At 46.7% G+C, this 23,945-nt stretch overlaps 1 protein-coding gene across 6 annotated transcripts in view; it reads left to right on the top strand.

Moving 5' to 3' along the window:
- The window catches only part of KANK4 (KN motif and ankyrin repeat domains 4), a 152,078-nt gene that overhangs the window by 112,925 nt on the left and 15,208 nt on the right, over positions 1–23,945 (top strand). For all 6 annotated transcript variants that reach the window (XM_083157656.1, XM_083157655.1, XM_083157654.1 and 3 more), the window contains 5 exons: positions 2,207–2,398; positions 9,578–9,665; positions 16,856–17,075; positions 21,000–21,142; positions 22,315–22,515. In XM_083157656.1, coding sequence (XP_083013782.1) covers positions 2,207–2,398; positions 9,578–9,665; positions 16,856–17,075; positions 21,000–21,142; positions 22,315–22,515 — 844 coding nt within the window. The remainder of the gene's footprint in view (positions 1–2,206; positions 2,399–9,577; positions 9,666–16,855; positions 17,076–20,999; positions 21,143–22,314; positions 22,516–23,945) is intronic.

Here is a 23,945-nt window from a genome sequence, read left to right as displayed (position 1 = left end):
CTCCAGCGCTCAGGACCCCTTTTCCCCATTTCCCTTGGCCCATCATATGAATAAAGTGCTTAGATATAAAATAATACACACAAAGGAAAATGTACATACAAGTGGAGCCCTCTCCATCCAGCCTTCTCCGGATAGCCATGGTGAGCCAAGGCCTATTGTTCTCAGCTGCAATACAATACATCGAACAATACTGTAGGGCAGTGATTCCCAAACTTTTTAAATCACGGCACCCTACAGCAGGGCTGCCACTAGAAATTTTGGGGCCCGGGACTGACCTACAGTCCGGGCCCCCAGTGGGACAGCGCCATACCTCCGCCCCCCCCCCCCCCGCGCATGACAGCACCCCGCCTCCCCCTATCCCGTCTCCATTACCTACCATCACCCACGGCGCATCGTCCTCTGGCTCCTTCAGTGTCCACAGTGACAGTCAGGTCCGGCGCGCACACTGCACAGTGCAGCCTGCAGAGCACCAAGCCACTCTGGGTCCTAGGCTCGGCACTCTGCAGGCTGCACTGTGCGTGCCTGGCCACCAGCGCGGGGTTGGGGTGGCTGGGTGCGGGTGTCTGTTGGCAGCTGCCTGGGCCCCTCCAGGGCCCGGGACAGCTGTACTCAGGGCACCCCCTGTCGGCGGCCCTACCCTACAGTATCAGAATATTTTTCACGGCACCCCTAGGCCAAAAGTTTGTTACCTAGCATTTCAGAAAAAAATATTAAATTAAATAAGTTGTGATTAAATTGGTACTTGTTTCCTAGCACAGCGCCCATCGGGTCCCATCGCATACCATTAGTTAAGGTATGCGATGGGACCCGATCTGACCTGATATTCGGGTTTAAAGAGCTTCCTATACAATTTTAAAATTGCATCGCATCGCATCACAATGCGATGCGACACAATTACACCCGATTTCATATTGTATAGTCACCCTGATGGCTGATGTTAAATCCACCCAAACACCCGATTTTTAATTGTACACCCACCCTGATGGGTAATAATTATGTCAAATGCCCCCCCATTGTTAACTCCACCCCACTATCAACGCCAACCCGAAGCGTGGCGAGCGCACCCGTGGAGCGGGTGAGCGCCGGGGCGCCCCCCTGCCTGGGGCACTCCAGTGACTTGCACCGGCCCTGTCTACACCTATAGTCTACCATAGTCTGACCCAGGCTGGGGAAATTCCCCAACCAATCAGATTTCATGTTGCTGTGACACAGCAGTTACAATGCTCAGAGATTCCTTTTACCTATAATCATTAGACCATCAAACTGCTGTGATGAAGGTGTCAGTTGATTTTAGATAGTGTGGCGAGCGCAGCGAGCCACCGAGCCCGAAGCATGGCGAGTGGACGCGGAATACATGTGAAGCAATACGCGTCCGCTCGCCACACTATATAAAATCGACTCCACGCCGACGTGGATAGAGGGGGTATGAAAAGGTCGGAGGACGCGTACCGGCGCCCCTCTCGGGCTCGCTGCACTCGCCACGCTTCGGGTTGGCGTTGATAGTGGGGTGGCATTAACAATGGGGGGGGGGGGGGGCATTTGACATAATAATTACCCGTCAGGGTAGGTGTACAATTAAAAACGGGTGTTTGGGTGCATTTAACATAGTAATCAGCCATCAGGGTGGCTGTACAATTACAAATCGGGTCTGATCGTATCGCATGCGATGCGATGCGACCCGATCTGATAGACCCGATGACATAAGATTAAAATCGGTGGCGCCGTGCTTGGAAACAAGTACCCTTAAATTTTATCCTTAGGTCCAGTTATGTGGTGAGGAACATGATTCTCTTCTGTTTACCCACATATTTTTATAATTGGAAGCCACAAGCACTGATTTTGCCTATTACATTGACTATAAATAATTTGAATTGGTTCTGGACCACCAACCTGAGGCCCCCCTGCACGTGGTCCGAGGCACCCCAGGGAGCCTAGGCGCACAGTTTGGGAACCACTGGTGTAGGGGATTAGCAGAGGATTAAGTCTGACAGCTCTGGCTCACTTAATCCTATTAAAGGGCTAGATGAGGCGGCTCCATCTGTCATCTATATCAAACCACGCCCAATGTGTGCACTGAGGGACTTTAAATACTGACACAGAACTTATTTGAACTTGCAAAACTATTGTCTGTTTTTAGAATCTTTGTGCGTTTTCGTTCCCTGGGTTTTTTTTTTTTAAACTTTTAATACAATATTAATGTTCTTAGTTATGAAACAACATCGAGCGAGGATTCCAGCTCCTCGGAGGAATTCGGAGATACTAATGGCGAGAGCGCTGCGACTGCTGCAGCTTCACAGCCTTGTGACAGCGTCCACACGGACAACACGGTTACATCAAGCACAGAGGCAGAATTACCGGAGGCTTCAGGCCCAGCCGTATCCGAGGTTCAACAGCAAAGGTAAAATCTATGATGGCAGAATGTGTAACGTTACTAATATTATATATATATAACACAATGACGGGGAGATAACACAATAACACAGAGCACTGGGAAGAATATACAAACTCCGCACAGTTAGGGCCAAGGTGGGATTCAAACCCATGACCTCAGCACTGTGAGGCAGTAATGCTAACCAATACACCATCCGTACTGCCCGTATATATAACACATGGTGGGGATAGAACCCATGAACTCAGCACTGTGAGGCAGTAATGCTAACCAATACACCATCCGTACTGCCCGTATATATAACACATGGTGGGAATAGAACCCATGAACTCAGCGCTGTGAGGCAGTAATATAACCATTACACCATCCGTACTGCCCTGTATATATAACAAATGGTGGGGATAGAACCCATGACCTCAGCGCTGTGAGGCAGTAATGCTAACCATTACACCGTCCGTACTGCCCCGTATATATAACACATGGTGGGGATAGAACCCATGACCTCAGTGCTGTGAGGCAGTAATGCTAACCATTACACCGTCCGTACTGCGCTGTGAGGCAGTAATATAACCATTACACCATCCGTACTGCCCTGTATATATAACAAATGGTGGGGATAGAACCCATGACCTCAGCGCTGTGAGGCAGTAATGTAACCATTACACCATCCGTACTGCCCGTATATATAACACATGGTGGGGATAGAACCCATGACCTCAACGCTGTGAGGCAGTAATGCTAACCATTACACTGTCCGTACTGCCCCATATATATATAACACATGGTGGGGATAGAACCCATGACCTCAGCGCTGTGAGGCAGTAATGCTAACCATTACACCATCCGTACTGCCCGTATATATAACACATGGTGGTGATAGAACCCATGACCTCAGTGCTGTGAGGCAGTAATGTAACCATTACACCGTCCGTGCTGCCCTGTATATATAACACATGGTGGGGATAGAACCCATGAACTCAGCGCTGTGAGGCAGTAATGCTAACCATTACACCATCCGTACTGCCCGTATATATAACACATGTAACCATTACACCATCCGTACTGCCCCGTATATATAACACATGGTGGGGATAGAACCCATGACCTCAGCGCTGTGAGGCAGTAATGCTAACCATTACACCGTCCGTACTGCCCCGTATATATAACACATGGTGGGGATAGAACCCATGACCTCAGCGCTGTGAGGCAGTAATGCTAACCATTACACCATCCGTACTGCCCCGTATATATAACACATGGTGGGGATAGAACCCATGACCTCAGCGCTGTGAGGCAGTAATGCTATAACCATTACACCATCCGTACTGCCCGTATATATAACACATGGTGGGGATAGAACCCATGAACTCAGCGCTGTGAGGCAGTAATGCTAACCATTACACCATCCGTGCTGCCCTGTATATATAACACATGGTGGGGATAGAACCCATGAACTCAGCCCTGTGAGGCAGTAATGCTAACCATCACACTGTCCGTGCTGCCCTGTATATATAACACATGGTGGGAATAGAACCCATGACCTCAGTGCTGTGAGGCAGTAAAGCTATAACCATTACACCATCCGTGCTGCCCGTATATATAACACATGGTGGGAATAGAACCCATGACCTCAGTGCTGTGAGGCAGTAATGCTAACCACTACACCATCCGTACTGCCCCGTATATATAACACATGGTGGGGATAGAACCCATGACCTCAGTGCTGTGAGGCAGTAATGCTAACCACTACACCATCCGTACTGCCCCGTATATATAACACATGGTGGGGATAAAACCCATGACCTCAGCGCTGTGAGGCAGTAATGCTAACCATCACACCGTCCGTGCTGCCCTATAAGATCAGGGCGGTTGAGGGGAGAGGAGAGGAGAGGTGAGGTGTGTGTGTGTGTGTTTGGGGGGGGGGGGGTGGTAATAAAGAAATATGAGCATTATGTAAACAACTCAGCTCAGATTATTGGAACTAGAAAATAAGTTGGAAAAGCAGGAGCATATTATATGTATAACCGCACTGTGAAAGTAGCTGGGAGAGCTACTTGTTCACCACTTGCCATTGGACACATTAGATCTCCTGTCTGTTCTATACCTGAGCCTGACAGATAATTGGTTTCTTAATGGCGTTTAACCCTCCCATGTGTGCCGCCAACATTGGACATGAGGTGTTGTAGACGGCAAAAAAAGCAACGAAGGGCCGTAACAAAGCAATTTGGTTCCAGTATCTTTGAGTTATGGTTGACTAGTTTTTTAATGGTCACTTGCCAAAACCCATTCTTTCCAAGCCACAGAAAGATTTCTTCTTTTCTGACCTTACTCGTATCCTAGAAATGTTTCTCCTTTTACCCAAATGTCATCTCCCCGAGCTGCGGATATAACTTTGTGCTGCTCCGAGTCCTGAAATCTAAACATTATTCTTGTAAATCCGTTAGCTGCTGTCTCTCTGTCACCACAGTCACATTGTTCTCATTCATCGTGTATTGCGTTATGCTTTCCAGATGTGATATTCTCCATACACCCAGGCAGGGCTGGGCGGCCTTGAAAATACTTTACTTGTAAACATCATTGTCACATCCTATACTTGGCTCTGATCACATGATTAACCGTTTCATTGTCAGAAGGGATGAAAATTGCACGTTTACTTCTTCCACATATGAGACCACCAAGTGGCATGTTTATGGAGTGCTGCCCCCAGCTCCACACTGTCACTTTCTGACACCTTCATCGTGGCAGTTTGATGGTCTAATGATTATAGGTACAAGGAATCTCTGTGCATTGTAACTGCTGTGTCACAGAGACTTGAAATCTGATTGGTTGGGGAATTTCGCCAGCCTGGGTCAGACTATAGTAGACTATAGGCGTAGACCAGTGATTTCTAACCTTTTTCAACTCGCGACACACCAAACAAGATTTTAAAATCGCTAAGGTACACGTTAGTCCCCCCACGAGGGAAAAACCACACACACGCTGTCCCCCACAAAAAGATTACCTTAGCCCCCATTTAAAAAAAAAACATTGACGCCGTCCCTAACAGAACACAAAAACACATTGGCCCCAGAATAACACAGTAATGTAACAGTACAGTTTGTGGGTGTCGGATGACCTCCCGAAAGTTGGGATTTCTACGGTCAGTATACCGACATTGGAATCCCGACTGTTAAATGCACGACAGTCGGGATCCCAACTTACAGGGGCTATTCTCCCTCTTGTGGGTCCACGACCCCCATAGACGGAGTATATAACCTGTGGCGAGTACAGCGATCCAGCAACATGCTTCGATGAGTTAACCCCCCTGTTGGAGTAACAGAAGTTGTCGGAGGTTCGGAATCTTGACCATCGGGCCGCCATTCCACACCCAGACTCTGTGCCAGGCTTACAGAACACAGGGGAGACCTTATGCCAATGCCAACTGTTTTCAATGTGGATTGCCCCAGGGTTTAGAGTTAAAAATGCATTTCTGGCACCGGCGGCACACTTGAGTACTGCTCACGACACACTGATTGAAAACCACTGGTGTAGACTATAGTTGGACCATTCGTAGGACACTGTGGGTAGACATACACTAGATATTACGTGAGACACAGTGCAGATTGCTCTGCAATGGGGTTAGTTTGGGCCGGCCAGTCATTTGATCATCAGGTAGACAGCTTGGGGAAAGAACATTTTGAGGCTTCTGGTAGACTTGACAGGTATGGCCCTATATCTTCATCAGGTTAAACAAGTCATGGCCAGTATGTAGCTGGTCCTTTACTATCTTCACTGCCCTCTTCTTGGCCCTGGACAGATACAGGTCTTAGACAGGGGGAAGGTCTGCCCCAATGATCTATTCTGCTGACCTCACCACCTTTTGAAGCCTGGGTTTAACGTTCTCGCTGGCGGATCTGTACCAGACTAGTATCCTTGGGGCAGATGTATTAAGCCTGGAGAAGAGATAAACTGGAGTTAAAGTGTAGATAACTTGGGAGAGTTAACGCACCAGCCAATCAGCTGTGTTTGAAATATGACAGTTGGGATCTGATTGGCTGGTGCGTTATCTCCTTCCACTTTATCTCCAGTTTATCTCTTCACCAGGCTTAATACATCTGCCCCAAGGAGCACAGTACAGTCTCAACAATTGCTGAGTAGAAGAGAAGCAGAAGCTGCTGTGGAACGTTGAACTTCCTCAGTTGCTTTAAGAAGATCAACCTCTGCTGCGCCTTCCCAAAGATGGCATCTGTGTTGGGCAACCATTTAAGGTCCCAGGTAATTGTGGTCCGCAGAAACTTGAAGGAGTCCCCATGCAGGGCGCTGCCAAGCACAGGGCAAAGACACCCTGCATGCTGGGTCCTACTCCCCTGCTAAAATGCAAGTTGTTCACCAAATGTCCATCGCAGCCTAATTATGAAAGCAGATGCCGCCCTGTTTATAGTGCAAAATCATGCAGCCGCTGCGGCACCCTTTAAAATTGTCAAACGTTGCCTGGACTGTGCCCCCGCAATGGTCCATCGCCATCCCCTCCCCCCCCCCCCTCTGTCGCTACTTAGACTGTGGTCACGATGTGCAGATAACCAAAAATTACTGTACAATCTGCAATTTTCCTCCAGTCTCTGGGCCAAGCTACATCGAGCCCCATGTTAAGATCGCAAGATCCATCGGCAGAACGGACTACGTGGATGTAACCTCGCTGACACGGACAAGAAGCCATTGATATTACAGAAGGAATGAACCTAAATGTCTTCATGTTAAATGATCTATTATACGAGTGTGGAAAATACACTGATTTAAGGATTTAATAAGAGCTACTGTCTGTCAGGGAATGCGGCCTGTGAATGACCTCATTGTGCGGGACAGTGGAGGCTTTGTACATATAATCTTGCACATAATACATCACTACAATAATACCTGAGCTGATGTAATATTGTATCAAACACATGTTAACGCAGGATCTGACGTTATGTTTGTACAGAGTCAGGAAGCTGCCGGCTATGGGTCAGTGGATTGTGTTTTGGAACCTGTCAGTTATAGAATTCAAATTCCAAAAGCCTTATTCACTGTAGCAAAGGAAAGTCTTCAATGTGAAGCAGGTACCCTGCAAGTATACAGAAGACAATATGCACTGGTAAAATAAGACCAGTTAAATGATTGGCCTAACCCAGTTCTTGTTTTAATTGGCTGCAATGTAGTCTAGTCTCAAAAATGCTTTATGTTGTGATTGGCTACGGGTTGGTCCAGTCCTGTGACTGTTCGAGTTCTCTGATTGGCCCAATTCTTTCGTCATTCTAACGGTTCTTACATTCTACAGGTTGTTTAGAACTTTAGGAAAGTTGTAATGCTCCGATTGGTTACATGGTTTTTGCAATACTGGGCTGAATACTTGGTGCAGTGTGAATATTTGGACCTTGTTCTGATTGACTCGCAAAGAGGCAAATTTCCCAGCTTTGCGAGTCGATCAGACGCTGCACACAGTGCTGTCCGCCCCCCCCCCCCCCCCTTGCACGGCCCCCCGCGTGGCTGTATGGATTATTTGCATAGTGATCTGGTGATCAGCTTATGACCTCTCCCGTTACTTCTTCTATGTGTACAGGACTCCTGCTCTCCATCCCTCCATTACACTGTTCAGCGTCTCAACCTTTTGCTGAAAACTACTGTGAGAAGCTTCCCCTGATTCCTCTGAGCCACCACCCCTTTATGTTTCTCCTTTCTTCACCACCTTTTGTCTCACTTGTTCCTCTAGGCCTTTAGTATGTGGAGCCTTTGTACCTCTTACAATTTGTACAGCGCTAGGTAAACTGTTGATGCTTTATAAATACAGGCTGCTAATTATAAGGACACGAGCAATTAGAGTGGTTAAGCCAACATAAAGCATCTGCCTCCGATGAATCGACATTCCTCTCATTGCTGCCGACATACCTTCGTCTCTGCCAGTAATTAGTCTGCGCTGAGGCTTATTCACATCGCTGCATTTGTTGTTCTCAAATAAATCAGCCGAAATATGCGCAGAACTGATTAGAGAGAAAATGTGCGTTGGCTGATGAAAAGATCACGCTGTGATGGAAAAAGCCGCGTGGTGCTCTGTACTTCCAGCGTCATTGTGTGATTGGTGCCAAGTCAGACGCTTTTACCCTGGTTTTATGTATCCTAAATACCCTCCCCATTCCCAACAGGTGGTTGGGGTGCAGAGTTGAGGGAGAGGAGGAGGAGGGGAATAGTATCTCTATAGATAAGGCCCCCATACACTCAGAGGGGAGAAGTCACATCCGATGCCCAGTGAACCGCCTGGCAGCTTCCCGGGCGGCAGGATGTATCGTATGCTGTCCTTTTGCATACAATGTATTGATTTCTAGGCCGGGACCCCCCACCTTCATACATTCCCCCATAGCATACATTCATACATACAGTATACTTACATACATACACAGCATACATAACACACACACAAGACACACTGCATAGATACATACAGAACTCACACAGCATACATTTATACATACATACATACATACACAGCATACATAACACACACGACACACTGCATAGATACATACAGAACACACACAGCATACATTTATACATACATACATACATACACAGCATACATAACACACACGACACACTGCATAGATACATACAGAACACACACAGCATACATTTATACATACATACACAGCATACATAACACACACACACGACACACTGCATAGATATACAAAGAACACACACAGCATACATTCATACATACAGTATACATGCATACATACACAGCATACATAATACACACACGACACACTGCATAGATACATACAGAACACACACAGCATACATTCATACATACAGTAGTTACAAGAATCTCCCCAAAACTGGGGGGGGGTGGTGTGTGTGTGTGTGTGTGTGTGAATTAATTCCATTTTGGAATAAGGCTGTTATATAACAAAATGTGGGAAAAGTGAAGCGCTGTGAATACTTTCCGGATGCACTGTATATCTCATTGCTGTAGAAATGTTGCAGAAATTCAGTGGGGCCCACGAGTTATAAAATAAAATATGATCGGGAATCCGGATTTGCCTTTAATGATTATCTGCTGCTGTAATGAGATCTGATCTATTGATGTTGTCTCTGGTACACATGTCGGCCTTCCCAGCACTGCAATGTATGATAAGAAGCCAAATATTAAAGATTGTGTTTCTTGTGTCCATGCAGGTGTTCAATGGGGGAAGCAATTCGCAGCGAGTGTCAAACCCTGAGCCATCATCTTGCAGAACTGAGGACCACCACAGATAACAAACTGGTACAGATTACATTCTGTCATTCGTCTTATTGCTCTCGGCTACAGAGCACTGCAGTGTGGAATGATTGATTGGACACTTAATTAGAAGCAATGGGTTTTCTGCACATGTTGCGGTTTAGACAAAAGCTTGGTAATGGAATATACAGTATAATTGAACTCATAGGGTGGCACAGTCCTGTCTCACTAAAAGGGACTGGAGAGAGGTCAGTAGCAGTAAGTGTTCATGTAGCCCCTGAGGAAGTGTTAATGGTCATAATTCAGAACGGAATCCATGTGAGCAAACTGTTCTAAAACATACGTAGGACCTACCCTAGGATCAGTGATACTGAGCCCCATTATTATTCCATCCTATACTGTGCTATAGGCGCAGGAATCAGTGACATCACTATTTTTTTCATGTGAAACTTTGTGTGTGGCGAATTCTCTGAATAATGTACATTGCTTTAATTGAGCATTCAAGGAACCTGGATCAGCGATACAGCATAAACCAATATACATGAAAATGCAAAGTCTATCACTGACTGATGCTGGATCCTATGTACAGTATTCACTAAGAAGCAGTGACATCACTGGGAATGTAGCCTATCCATTCACTAGGGGCTGGTGACATCACTGGGAATGTAGCCTATCCATTCACTAGGGGCTGGTGACATCACTGGGAATGTAGCCTATCCATTCACTAGGGGCTGGTGAAATCACTGGGAATGTAGCCTATCCATTCACTAGGGGCTGGTGACATCACTGGCTGCAGTTACCAGTGACAGCATAGATGATGTATTCTATCCATGTTGCTACTTCGTATGGATGGATCATTTGTATTCTCATGAGTTCAATTAAAGAAAATGTCTGCAGGTAAATATTTCCAGTTGGCAAAATCAGGACTATCCTGGGAACACGAGAAGTCTGAGTTCTCAATGCTGAGACACCTTTTTTTTGGTCTCTCCGGAATTACTGATCCCTGTTTCTGCCCTCGGATTAGATAGTATATATTTATTTATTTACAGTTTCTTATATAGCGCATTAGGTTCCGTTGCAGTGTCTTATATAGCGCAGCAGGTTCCGTTATAGTGTCTTATATAGCGCAGCAGATTCCGTTACAGCGTCTTATATATCGCAGCGGATTCCGTTACAGCGTCTTATATAGCGCAGCAGATTCCGTTACAGCGTCTTATATAGCGCAGCAGATTCCGTTAGTGTCTTATATAGCGCAGCAGATTCCGTTACAGCGTCTTATATAGCGCAGCAGATTCCGTTACAGCGTCTTATATAGCGCAGCAGGTTCCGTTACAGCCTCTTATATAGCGCAGCAGGTTCCGTTACAGTGTCTTATATAGCGCAGCAGGTTCCGTTATAGTGTCTTATATAGCGCAGCGGATTCCGTTACAGCGTCTTATATATCGCAGCGGATTCCGTTACAGCGTCTTATATAGCGCAGCAGATTCCGTTAGTGTCTTATATATCGCAGCGGATTCCGTTACAGTGTCTTATATAGCGCAGCAGATTCCGTTACAGCGTCTTATATAGTGCAGCAGATTCCGTTACAGTGTCTTATATAGCGCAGCAGATTCCGTTACAGCGTCTTATATAGCGCAGCAGATTCCGTTACAGCGTCTTATATAGCGCCGCAGATTCCGTTACAGCGTCTTATATAGCGCCGCAGATTCCGTTACAGCATCTTATATAGCGCAGCAGATTCCGGTACAGCGTCTTATATAGCGCAGCAGATTCCGTTACAGCGTGTTATATAGCGCAGCAGATTCCGTTACAGCGTGTTATATAGCGCAGCAGATTCCGTTACAGCGTCTTATATAGAGCAGCAGATTCCGTTACAGCGTCTTATATAGCGCCGCAGATTCCGTTACAGCGTCTTATATAGCGCCGCAGATTCCGTTACAGCATCTTATATAGCGCAGCAGATTCCGGTACAGCGTCTTATATAGCGCAGCACATTCCGTTACAGCGTGTTATATAGCGCAGCAGATTCCGTTACAGCGTCTTATATAGCGCAGCAGATTCCGTTACAGCGTCTTATATAGCGCAGCAGATTCCGTTACAGTGTCTTATATAGCGCAGCAGATGCCGTTAGTGTCTTATATAGTGCAGCAGATTCCGTTACAGTGTTTTATATAGCGCAGCAGATTCCGTTACAGCGTCTTATATAGCGCAGCAGATTCCGTTACAGCGTCTTATATAGCGCAGCAGATTCCATTACAGCGTCTTATATAGCGCAGCAGATTCCGTTACAGTGTCTTATATAGTGCAGCAGATTCCGTTACAGTGTCTTATATAGCGCAGCAGATTCTGTTACAGCGTCTTATATAGCGCAGCAGATTCCGTTACAGTGTCTTATATAGCGCAGCAGATTCCGTTACAGTGTCTTATATAGCGCAGCAGATTCCGTTAGTGTCTTATATAGCGCAGCAGATTCCGTTAGTTTCTTATATAGCGCAGCAGATTCCGTTACAGCGTCTTATATAGCGCAGCAGATTCCGTTACAGCGTCTTATATAGCGCAGCAGATTCCGTTACAGCGTCTTATATAGCGCAGCAGGTTCCGTTACAGCGTCTTATATAGCGCAGCAGGTTCCGTTACAGTGTCTTATATAGCGCAGCAGATTCCGTTACAGTGTCTTATATAGCGCAGCAGATTCCGTTACAGCTTCTTATATAGCGCAGCAGATTCCGTTACAGCGTCTTATATAGCACAGCAGATTCCGTTACAGTGTCTTATATAGCGCAGCAGATTCCGTTACAGTTTCTTATATAGCGCAGCAGATTCCGTTACAGTGTCTTATATAGCGCAGCATATTCCGTTACAGTGTCTTATATAGCGCAGCATATTCCGTTACAGTGTCTTATATAGTGCAGCAGATTCCTTTACAGTGTCTTATATAGCGCAGTAGATTCCGTTACAGTGTCTTATATAGCGCAGCAGATTCCGTTACAGTGTCTTATATAGCGCAGCAGATTCCGTTAGTTTCTTATATAGCGCAGCAGATTCCGTTACAGCGTCTTATATAGCGCAGCAGATTCCGTTACAGCGTCTTATATAGCGCAGCAGATTCCGTTACAGCGTCTTATATAGCGCAGCAGGTTCCGTTACAGCGTCTTATATAGCGCAGCAGGTTCCGTTACAGTGTCTTATATAGCGCAGCAGATTCCGTTACAGTGTCTTATATAGCGCAGCAGATTCCGTTACAGCGTCTTTTATAGCGCAGCAGATTCCGTTACAGCGTCTTATATAGCGCAGCAGATTCCGTTACAGTGTCTTATATAGCGCAGCAGATTCCGTTACAGTTTCTTATATAGCGCAGCAGATTCCGTTACAGTGTCTTATATAGCGCAGCATATTCCGTTACAGTGTCTTATATAGCGCAGCAGATTCCGTTACAGTGTCTTATATAGTGCAGCAGATTCCGTTAGTTTCTTATATAGCGCAGCAGATTCCGTTACAGCGTCTTATATAGCGCAGCAGATTCCGTTACAGCGTCTTATATAGCGCAGCAGATTCCGTTACAGCGTCTTATATAGCGCAGCAGGTTCCGTTACAGCGTCTTATATAGCGCAGCAGGTTCCGTTACAGCGTCTTATATAGCGCAGCAGATTCCGTTACAGTGTCTTATATAGCGCAGCAGATTCCGTTACAGCGTCTTATATAGCGCAGCAGATTCCGTTACAGCGTCTTATATAGCGCAGCAGATTCCGTTACAGCGTCTTATATAGCGCAGCAGATTCCGTTACAGTGTCTTATATAGCGCAGCAGATTCCGTTACAGTTTCTTATATAGCGCAGCAGATTCCGTTACAGTGTCTTATATAGCGCAGCATATTCCGTTACAGTGTCTTATATAGCGCAGCCGATTCCGTTACAGTGTCTTATATAGCGCAGCAGATTCCGTTACAGTGTCTTATATAGCAGCAGATTCCGTTGCGCTTTACAACTGTAGACAGATATAGAACAAACTGGGTAACAGTAGACAGACATGAAGGTAGGAGGGCCCTGCTGCTGCCAGCTTACAGTCTATAGGAGCAGTATGCACCGTCCCAGGGTTTTACAATGAAATACCCCTCTCCTGTTTATTATTATCCCATTTGTTTCTATAGGAGATTGTGCATTGCTGTTTCGCAATTTGTGGAGAATGTTTCTATAAATAGAGTATCCTCATTTTATATATATATGTATATATATAATGGAGATCGATGCGCAGCCTTCTGTGGAGCAGCGGCGTCGTTCTCTCTCAGGGAAATGCACCTACGAAGCTGCTTCCTATTCAGGACACAATAGCAACAATTTGGTAATTACGGTTATAATATGTTTCCGACGCTTCAGTATAACAGCAGGAGCCAGGATAAGAAGAGATCCCCTTAGCTCCTGTTATTTCCACACATGTGATCACATCGCTGATCCGATAACACCTGCAGCGTCTGCAGTATATTACTGCGCTCCTAGCGATGGCTCCTTCCCAGGGGATTAGCCCCACCACAGACACTGATCACTCAGGAAACACAGGAGTCTATAGCACGACGAATGTTACTGATACAGGTATTTTGTGTCTCCAAATGTTGGCAAAATATGCAGGCAGAGATTTAGGGCGGGATGTATTAAAAATATGTACTAACATATGCGGCTGGCATCGCGGTGCGGTGACGGAGGCCCCCCGCGATACCTGTACTCTGGTGTGCGGGGGGTCTCCGTCATCTCCCTGCCACCACGCTCTCCCCTCACGCCGGGGACAGCTATGCATGCTGTCCCCGGCGCCTCCTCCTCCCCCCTGCAGCCGTAAGGATGTCCGGCTGCTTCACTAGGGGGAGGAGGGGTTTACCTTCCAGGGTCCAGGAGGACCCTTCAGGAAGGTAAGCCAGAGGGGGGGGGGGGTCGGCGAGGCGGCGGGTTTGCGTCGGCGGCGGCGGGCGGCTAAAAGAAGCCCATAGATTTCTATAGGGTATTGCCACCCAAAGGTGGCCATACCCTGCCCTGCGGTATCATTTTTGATACATTGGAAAATGCGGTAAAACCGGGGTTTTACCGCATTTTCCATTTGATACATCTCACCCTTAGGGCCGGATGTATCAAGCTTCAGAACGTGATAATGCAGAGAGTGATAAACAGCCAGCCAATCAGCTCCTAACGGTTGATTTTCAAACCCAGCCTGTAACATGGCAGGTAGGAGCTGATTGGCTGGTTGTTTATCTCTCTCTGCATTATCACTTTTTGAAGCTTGATACATCTGGCCATTATTGTAGCGCCCTGCAGCTTTCAAAAATCGGCGCAGTTCCTCTTCCCTGCCTGTGGTGCCTCTTTCTCTAATCTGGTGCTTCTAGCACAATCTGATCTGTATTTCAGCATTGAGATACAGATCAGATTGTGCTAAAAGCACCAAATCAGAGAGGGATACCCCAGGCAGGAAAGAGGAACTTGGACGGGTTATGTGAGAGGTGCAGGCTGCTAGAGATTACTCTGCTACAGAACCTTCTGGGTATTTGCATGTTTTCCTAGCACTCCCAAGACACCAGATTAAACAGACAATCCGTGGACTACGTGCTTAGCTGTATGAACCAATCATGGGAGTCGGGAGAGTCTCTTTTAGGCAGATTTTACACAAACGGTCACCAGCGTTCCTCCTGGGATCTCTCTGCAGGGATTTACATCGCGAGATACATGAGATACATCGCCTAACCCGAACTGGATTTCTCCGTCATGCCCGGCTTCTAAGCGAGCCTACGCCTTCCGACAGCGACAGCTTGCTGTTCTTATGTTCCTGGCAGCTTTACAGACAGTTGATGTGCACTGATATGATCACAGTTTCATTTCAGGACACAGAGCCGGATTCATAGATGGGCGCTATTCACCCAGCAGCTGCTGTACGGGGATATGGTGACACCGCAGTAGGCGTCTTGTGTCAGTCCTGCTGCCTGCCTGCCTGTGGCTAAGAGCGCTCTCAGACCGTAGCAGCTAGGGGTGGCCATCGACCATCGATGATTAGAATTCACAGATGGTTTTCCCACCATCGATGTCAAGCTTAAACGAATAGTTTAGTTTTTCACCAAGGGGCTGGGACACGAAGCTCAGCTCCGCCTCTGACACCTGCGAAGCCCCAACCCATATTTTGATTGGCCCACAGGCCAATCAATCAAAGAAAATGGATGACCATCGATATGTAAAAACATCGATGGTCATCCATTGAAGAGTCTTACACTATTGATGGCCAGTTGCACTTTTGCCATCGATGGCAAAGACAATAATGGGCATCCCGTGTAGTAGCCAACACTGCACTTCGCATGCGCAGATAAATAGACACTGGAGATGTACGCAAGTCATCGGGTTTGCGCACATCCCGAATTAGGCCCAATGTAAGGAAATCTCTGTCTGTGTTACTGCTCGTTACCCGGCTCCTGCCCCAGGAGAACCGCACAGGTCACTAGGCCAGTTTTTTTTTTTTTTGGTAACCGTTTCCACCAACCGAGTCCCGGGTTGACTGGGCATAAACCTGGGTTTTTAGGCCGGTGGAAAAGGGGTAAACGTTTCTAGTTTAACCACATTGTGAACACCGGGTATTGATTTGGGCATCAAAAATCCAACAATGTGTAACTGCAAAGCCTTGGGGGTGATTCTGTTGTGAGCAAAGGGTGCGAGTTGCCATTTCAGTGACACTGAAACAGCGGCATTGGCACTGCCCACTCTCACCCTGAATTCACACAATTGTTAGTCCAAAGGGCCATAAGGTGCGGCTCCTACCGCGCTAATTCACAGGTAAAACCTCGCCCGGCAGTTTGATTCACCCACATCTTTTACCGAGGTTTTATTTGAATGCAATGATAGTGGGAGAACAAATGAGGGGTCTTCACTCAATTACAGTAAGTAGCGTTCTCAGAGCCCTTTATTTATATGGTACTTTAACATTCAGCCTGTGATGTATTAAGAGATTAGCTCCCTTGTCCTCCTTTGGACTCCGCTCCAAGTGACCTCATCAGACTGCTCTTCTGATGTAGGCCTCCGGGGAATCGCAGCGTAAACATCTGAATGAGCCCCTGAGAGAGAGAGAATCCACATTTGCAATAAACGTCTGATTTATAGGGAATCTCAGAGAACATTGTGCTGCGGTTCCTCATTTGTGGTTATCTCAGGATTGTTTGGAGATAGACATCGTGGCTTGGCCAGAACTGGTAACTAATAACTGCTGTACTGTTGTAGAGACAAACGTTGTACACCGTCTGCCAAGAGTGGTTCCGAGTCTCCAGCCAGAAGACCTCGTCTACGGATCTGGTTTCCGTTTATCTGGAGGAGTTCCGATCGATCAGCCCCTCGCTGCTGCAGATGGTCGTCAATATCTCAGATGAGAATGGGAATACGGCTCTGCATTACAGCGTGTCACATTCCAACTTTGGGATCGTAAAACTCTTACTGGATACAGGTGAGGAGCAATAAATTCTGCTGCACTGTAAAATGAATTGTTTACATTTGGCGACTTGACGCTCCGCAGCTGTTCTTTATGTGTACACCTCCGCATGCCCTGCCGCCTCCCGCTGCAATGTGTCGCGCATGTACAGGAGAAGCGGCATTGACTTGTCCAGGATAATACACTGGTTGTGTGCAAAGAGGAGATCAGATCGTATTTGACGTATATAAAAACCTGGGTGGTACTAAGCTGATTACCGCACTGTACATACAAAATTCTAAGGGGTACTAAGCGTATAGGGGACCTAGGGGCACATTTGTCATGATCGCATTTACAGTGCGATCTGGGCGGAATATTAACGCCCAGGGTCGCATTGTAAAATGCGATCACATCGCAGGGATTTATCAAACTTGAGGGCGCAGAGACAGGGCTCCGAAATGCTGACCCGGAAGCCGGGGGTCTGCGGTTATGCACTGACCCCCGCCGACCCCTCTGACCGCCCTGCCCAGCCGACAGTGCGTTCCCCTAGCCATCGGCTGCAATGGGCTTTCGCCATCCGAGAATGGCGATAGCCCAGGGATGCGAAGCTGGGCTGCCCGATGTTGATAGGGCAGTCACCGTGTACGTCCTAGTCACATTGCGCTGCGAATAAGAGGCATTTTCAGCAAAAATGGATTTGTTAGAAAAGAAAAAGACGCCTGATCCCGTAGCATCCAACGCATTCTCTCCTTCCTACTGAGCACTGAAAATTCAATTTACTAAGTAAATTCGGAAATCTAGTGCTTGCTGTCACAATACTCCAGGGATCAAGCCGGCTCTTGACAGAGACTTTTTGGCTAAGAGATAATGATTTTCTTACTATCCCTAAATCACGCCATTAGGAGCCCCGACACATCCGCTATATGTACAGAGAGGGCAGGAAAACCCATTAATCTGCTAACACGGGAGAAGTCCTGAACTGGAGGGGCCTCTATGGGAACAGATCTGTCATCCGCTGTTCCACTGGCGGCTGCTTTATCCCATAATTCCACATTCTTCTGATGACAGAAAGCTGGACAGTGATTGGCAGCTCAGCAGAACATCACGTTCAGCAGCTGCAGGAATGTCTCATTCATACACCGCAGGTTACAATAACAATGATGATATCATTATTCTACTGTACGCTGGTTTGGGCTTACTACATAGCTGCCTACCCTCCTGCATTCTGCAGGAGACTCCCTGACATAGCATCAATCTCCCTCTCTCCCTGATTAGTCTATCAATCTCCCTCATGTCACCTAGCCCACATTACACTGTTACATCATAGTTACCTCCCCTCCTACATTCTGCAGGAGACTCCCTGAAATAACAGCAATCTCCCTGATTAGTCTATCAATCTCCCTCATGTCACCTAGCCCACATTACACTGTTACATCATAGTTACCTCCCCTCCTGCATTCTGCAGTAGACTCCCTGACATAGCAGCAATCTCCCTCTCTCCCTCTTTAGTCTAGCAATCTCCCTCATGTCACCTAGCCCACATTACACTGTTACATCATAGTTACCTCCCCTCCTGCATTCTGCAGGAGACTCCCTGACATAGCAGCAATCTCCCTCTCTCCCTCATTAGTCTAGCAATCTCCCTCATGTCACCTAGCCCACATTACACGGTTACATTTTTGGGGAATAAGGAATGAGAGACAGATACATTTACATTGAATCACCAGCACCACTTCCCATCACTTTACCAAGTATAGTAGCTCTTACTAACTGCTTTGGGGATCATCTACATTTGGATATAAGTCATTATAAAAGATTCCTCTCAGATGTAGCAGTACACAGCCACGCTTCTAGGTGCCACGTTCACAATCTCTTTTCACAATCTCTCCATATATGGAACTAGACACGCCCTTTGGGTGGAGCATGACACGCTCCCTCAATGGGGCTCTGTGCAAAATTCTGCTACCAACTATAATCTCCCTGAAACTAGTTGTCAAAAGTAGGCAAGTATGGCTAACTAGGACAATGCAAATATCAAATATAGAATACAATGCAAACATGCAAAGGGGAAGCAACTATACATTTAGTTGGAGATTTACTAACATGTGAGTTCTGTTGAAGATGGAATGTTGCTATGGGCAACCAATCAGATTTGACCTATTATCATCTGAAGGTGCTAAATAAATAAGAAGTGGATTCTGATTGGTTGCTATCGGCAACATGCCATCTTCTATAGAAGTCCCACCTTAGTAAATAAGCCACTTATAAAGATGATATTTCTACACACTCGGTCCCCAGGACCCCGCACAGTGCATGTTTTGCAGGTCTCCTTACAGAATCACGGGTGAAATTAAAATGTGTCCATGATTAATGAGTGCACCTGTGCACCTGCCGGGTGACGTGGAACACGTGAACTGTGTGGGGTCCTGAGGAATGACTTTAGGAACCCCTGATCTGTACCGTAACCTTAGCAGGGACCCACCAGAGATGAGGTCACCTAGACGTTGGCTGATGGGCTGGTATTTCCATGCCAAGTACCTTGTAGATTGTACATCGGCACAACATCTACACACAAGTCTCAGCATGACGTCACCTCTTACTATAGGTGTAATTAGGGTGTGCAGCCCAAGGTCACCCTTCCCAATACAGTAATGTTACTGCATGAGGTTTATTCATTAATAGTTAGTTATACACGTTCATCAGCAGTGTGGGATGGATCTTATGATCTCAGGGCTGAGAGGCAGCAAGATAACCGCTGTGCCCCACGGGCTGCCCAGGAATTTGCGGTCTGAGCGCATTAAGTGAACCTCAGTGTGTTTAAAAAGCGTGAAGTAGTCCTGCCGAGAACAGCTGTCAACTAAACAGCAATCTAGTCCCGGCGGAGTTATGTGTAAATGCAGCGTCTCGCTTTATGGCGGCTCCAAGTTGCTCAGAGACCAGCGCCAGAAGGGTTCCTGCTAGCTGCTTCACCGTGGGGACCAACATCACACTCTATTTCATTTAGTGTGTCAAAATCATTGTGTGTGTGTCTAGTGTCCGTGAGGCTCCGAAACACTGCCAACTGTTGGCAGCAGGTGAAACTACATCTACTAGCTTTCGAAGCATTTGCTTCGAGCGGGCTTACACTGCCATCTGTTTACAGCATTTGCTTCAGGCAGGCTTACTAGTATATATATAAAAGGCTAATTACTCCACACCTCTATGAGGTGAAGTACCGCCAGTGACCACTAGAGGACACTCGACGGACCAAATTACTCCTTTGTGTGCTAAAAGATGTCATAACAGAAAGTGAAAGCAATTTTTGAAGGGACACTGATCCGATTCAAACTTGATGGATATGGAGAGAGGGAGCTGTGAAGACCGAGATTGGAGGTAGGAGCAGATAGGGACTGGTGGTGGGGTGGAGAGTTTGTGGGCTAAAAACTGTCACAGTTCAAAGTAAAAGTACATTTCAGAAGCCGTCTTTTTGATGGGCTTGTAACTAGTAATAATAATAGTGGTTTGTCTAGCATGTTGTGTGATCAGGTGTCTATCCGGACTCTCTCGCTGGTTCCTGCGCTATCACAATCTTGTTAGTACATGGCATCACCTGGTGACCTATGAGGGCGGCAAAATAACACGGAATGTAATCGACTGCCAGTTATCGTGTATCGATCGCAGAGGGGGCGTTACGAGATCTGTCAGCTCCAATAGGAAACCCCAGCTCCGGTGTCTGCAGCATTGTTGCAGAGACTGAACGTGACAGACCATGTTGTGATGTCACCAGCATACGGCGCATTGCTGTTCTCTGCCTCCATACATCCCCAACTTCCCATCCATATTGAAAAAGAATGATTTCTTTCTGAGTGTATATTCTGAAGTTTGTATTTATTTATATAATTTGTTTTTATACATTTGTTTGTGACCGATCCTGATCATTTCCCTTACACTAACTGTATATCTTTTTTTAATCTTTACTAGGAGTGTGCGATGTGGACCATCAGAATAAGGCCGGATACACCCCAGTCATGCTCACACCTCTAGCATCAGCGGAAACAGAGGAAGATATGGAAATAGTTAGAGCCCTCCTCAGCCTTGGGAACGTCAACCTGTCTGCCACTCAGGTACATTACTCATATATTATACAGATACCGCTGATCTGTCACCTAAGGCACATTATAATGTAAGGCTGTACCATACTTAGCAACCTCAATTGTCCCGGTGAGGAGACTGCAGCTTTTTTGGGGTGTGTGGCTTGCAGTCATTAAGCCCCACCCTCATTCTTGTAAATGCCGGTATTGGTGGCTCTTCAGGGAGGGTTAGTACTAAATGATGCGATTTGCATAATTGTAGCCCCGTCCACTCCCCCAAAGAGCCACGAATGCAGAGGGAGGGGTGCAGGGGCTGATGTAGGGGCCACGCTAAATGTGGGAGGCTTGCCCACCCTTATGGGGGGTCAGGAGGGGGACCTAATTTTTGCAACCCTCTTGGCCATTCCATGAGGGTAAGTAATTATGGATAGTATTTCTTAAGCTTCTTGTATTCAAAACAACTCTGTAAACATACAAGTAACAAAAAACTAACAAAACTGAAATAACCGTAGCAATACTAGACTGTAAAGAAATATTAGACTGTAAATAAATATTTTGGGGAAAATTGGGACACTTGTTGCACGCATGTCCAGTCGGGTGAAACGCGTCGTCACCCCCCATCAAACAACCCCCTCTCCATCTGCTAACTTACCAAATCAATTTGTAAAGATACACCTACCAGTATATGTTTGGAGTGTGGGAGGAAACCAGAGCACCCAGAGGAAACCCACGCAAGCACAGGGAAAACATACACACTCCACACAGTTAGGGTGGTGGTGGGAATTGAACGCATGACCTCAGTGCTGTGAGGCAGTAACGATGACCATTCTCAGGCAGAGAAGCAGGTTGGCGATGTGTGTGGCCTTGTAGCCTGTGCTCCCCCCTCCTCTCCTTACTCACTATATTAGAATTTGGCAGTCCGCCCTTATCACGTTTACATTATACATTCCCGCATCTGTATTCTCGCTCCCTGTAAAACCGTTCCGCATTATTGCTAAAGAAAGATCTGAGATTTAAATCATCTTGTTAACAATACGGGATAAAATGAGTAAACCTATTTGCAAATCATTTTCATTTCACTTTGAGCGTATGGATTAAATGCATGTGATTAACTCCCGTTAGACAGATTCCCTGTTTTACTAGACTGTAGCGTAAACTTTGGAATTTCAGTAGACGTGTCGGTGATATACGGACGTTTGTTTCAGGGTGGACAAACGGCGCTGATGATCGGAGTCAGCCACGCCAGGTCGGACATGGTGAAAGTCCTGCTGGACTGCGGAGCTGACGTGAACCTGACGGACGAGGACGGAGAATCTGCCCTGATGATCGCATGCCAAATCGGCAATCCGGAAATCGTGAAGCTGCTCGTATCTCACCCGGACTGTGATCTGGAGCTGAAGGATAAGGTACAAGCCCCGAGGTCGCCCTGTTCTGCTAGATTGTGCCAAGTGACCAATAGTAATGCTATTCCGATAACATAAAAAATCTGGGGGCTTCTGCTGAGAACAATGGCCTGAGAGTTTTATATGTTGTAACTTGATTGACAAAACCTTTATTACTGGTCTGAAAAATGAAGTATTTTGAAATGATTGGCTAAGGGAAACCATGTGTATAATAGGGGAGCGTTCAGCTTTCTGTTGGTCAGGATGCCGGCATTCACAATACCGATGCACCCAACTACCACCAGGAGAGCGGTGCTGTAATGCCGACTGTCGGAATGGTGTTGGGGGGGGGGGGGTAGATTTTTGCAGTTAGGCTGCTGAGATTGAGACTTAGAGTAGACACAGAAGGGTGATTGGAGTTGGACTGTGGGGGGGGGGTATGTTTAGGTACTAGGGGGAACTAAGAATTTGGACTGCGGGGACAGAGGGTTAGACATTTGATAGGGGGTTGGTGGGGGGGGGGAGGTTTAGGCACCAGGGGGGCTTAAGGTTGGGCTCCAGGGAGGAAGGGTTAGACTCTTAGGAAGTGGGGGTTGGGGTGCGGGATGGGCGGGTAAAGTATAGGTGGCCAGGTATGGGGGTTGGGGCTAGGCACTAGCATGGGGGGGTTAGGGGGTGGCTGTCTGGGGGGGTTCAGGGGAAAGTAAGTATACTTACCTGACCTGTTGGAAGTATGTATACTAACCTGACATCATTGGTGTGAATTCCGGCATCCGTATGTGTCCCCTATACTGTAGCTGTTGATGTACAGAATGTTCTGGTCAAACCAATGTATTTTAAATACTACTTTGTTCCAACTGCCATCCTTTCCTTTCCTTACTGGCATTTCGGTTCACAACAGTAACCAGATCTACAGTAGCCCTGACATTCATAGGAATTCATCTGTTGGCAAATGCAAAGGTTCTCTAACAAGCAGCTACACCTATTCGGTGAAGGGCTGAGGGCTCTCCCGTCGGCCATCCATCCTCAATGTCACCTCAGGACAGGCGCAGATCTTACAGTGCCTTTGGTGACAGCGTTACAGGACCACACAGATCCTTATGAGCGGGCAGCCGCGGTGGCTGAACATTTCCCCTCTCGCGCTGACATTACAGAGTACATTAGGATTTTGTGATGGACATTTACAGTCAGTAAAGGAAGTGGAAACAAATTCAATTACATGCAACGCTGCCCTAACATGTATAACTGAATAATATTTATTAGGAGACTTAACACACTTGGCACCAAAATCTACGCGATGAGGTAGAAAATGAGTTCAGGATGGCTTCTGAGTAATCCCAGATTTCTGTGGGGAGGACAGGCCGTCACTGGAGGCCCAATGTGCAGGTTTATGTTGGCGATTAAAGTGGTTCTAAGCAGCACTTAATTATCAATTCGTCCGCCAGCCATTTAAG

Source organism: Crinia signifera, chromosome 8 (assembly GCF_055691185.1).
Source record: "Crinia signifera chromosome 8, ASM5569118v1, whole genome shotgun sequence".
Taxonomy (NCBI): domain Eukaryota; kingdom Metazoa; phylum Chordata; class Amphibia; order Anura; family Myobatrachidae; genus Crinia; species Crinia signifera.
The sequence above is the reverse complement of the archived record's forward strand: the minus strand, read 5'-3'. Positions and strand labels throughout refer to the sequence as shown.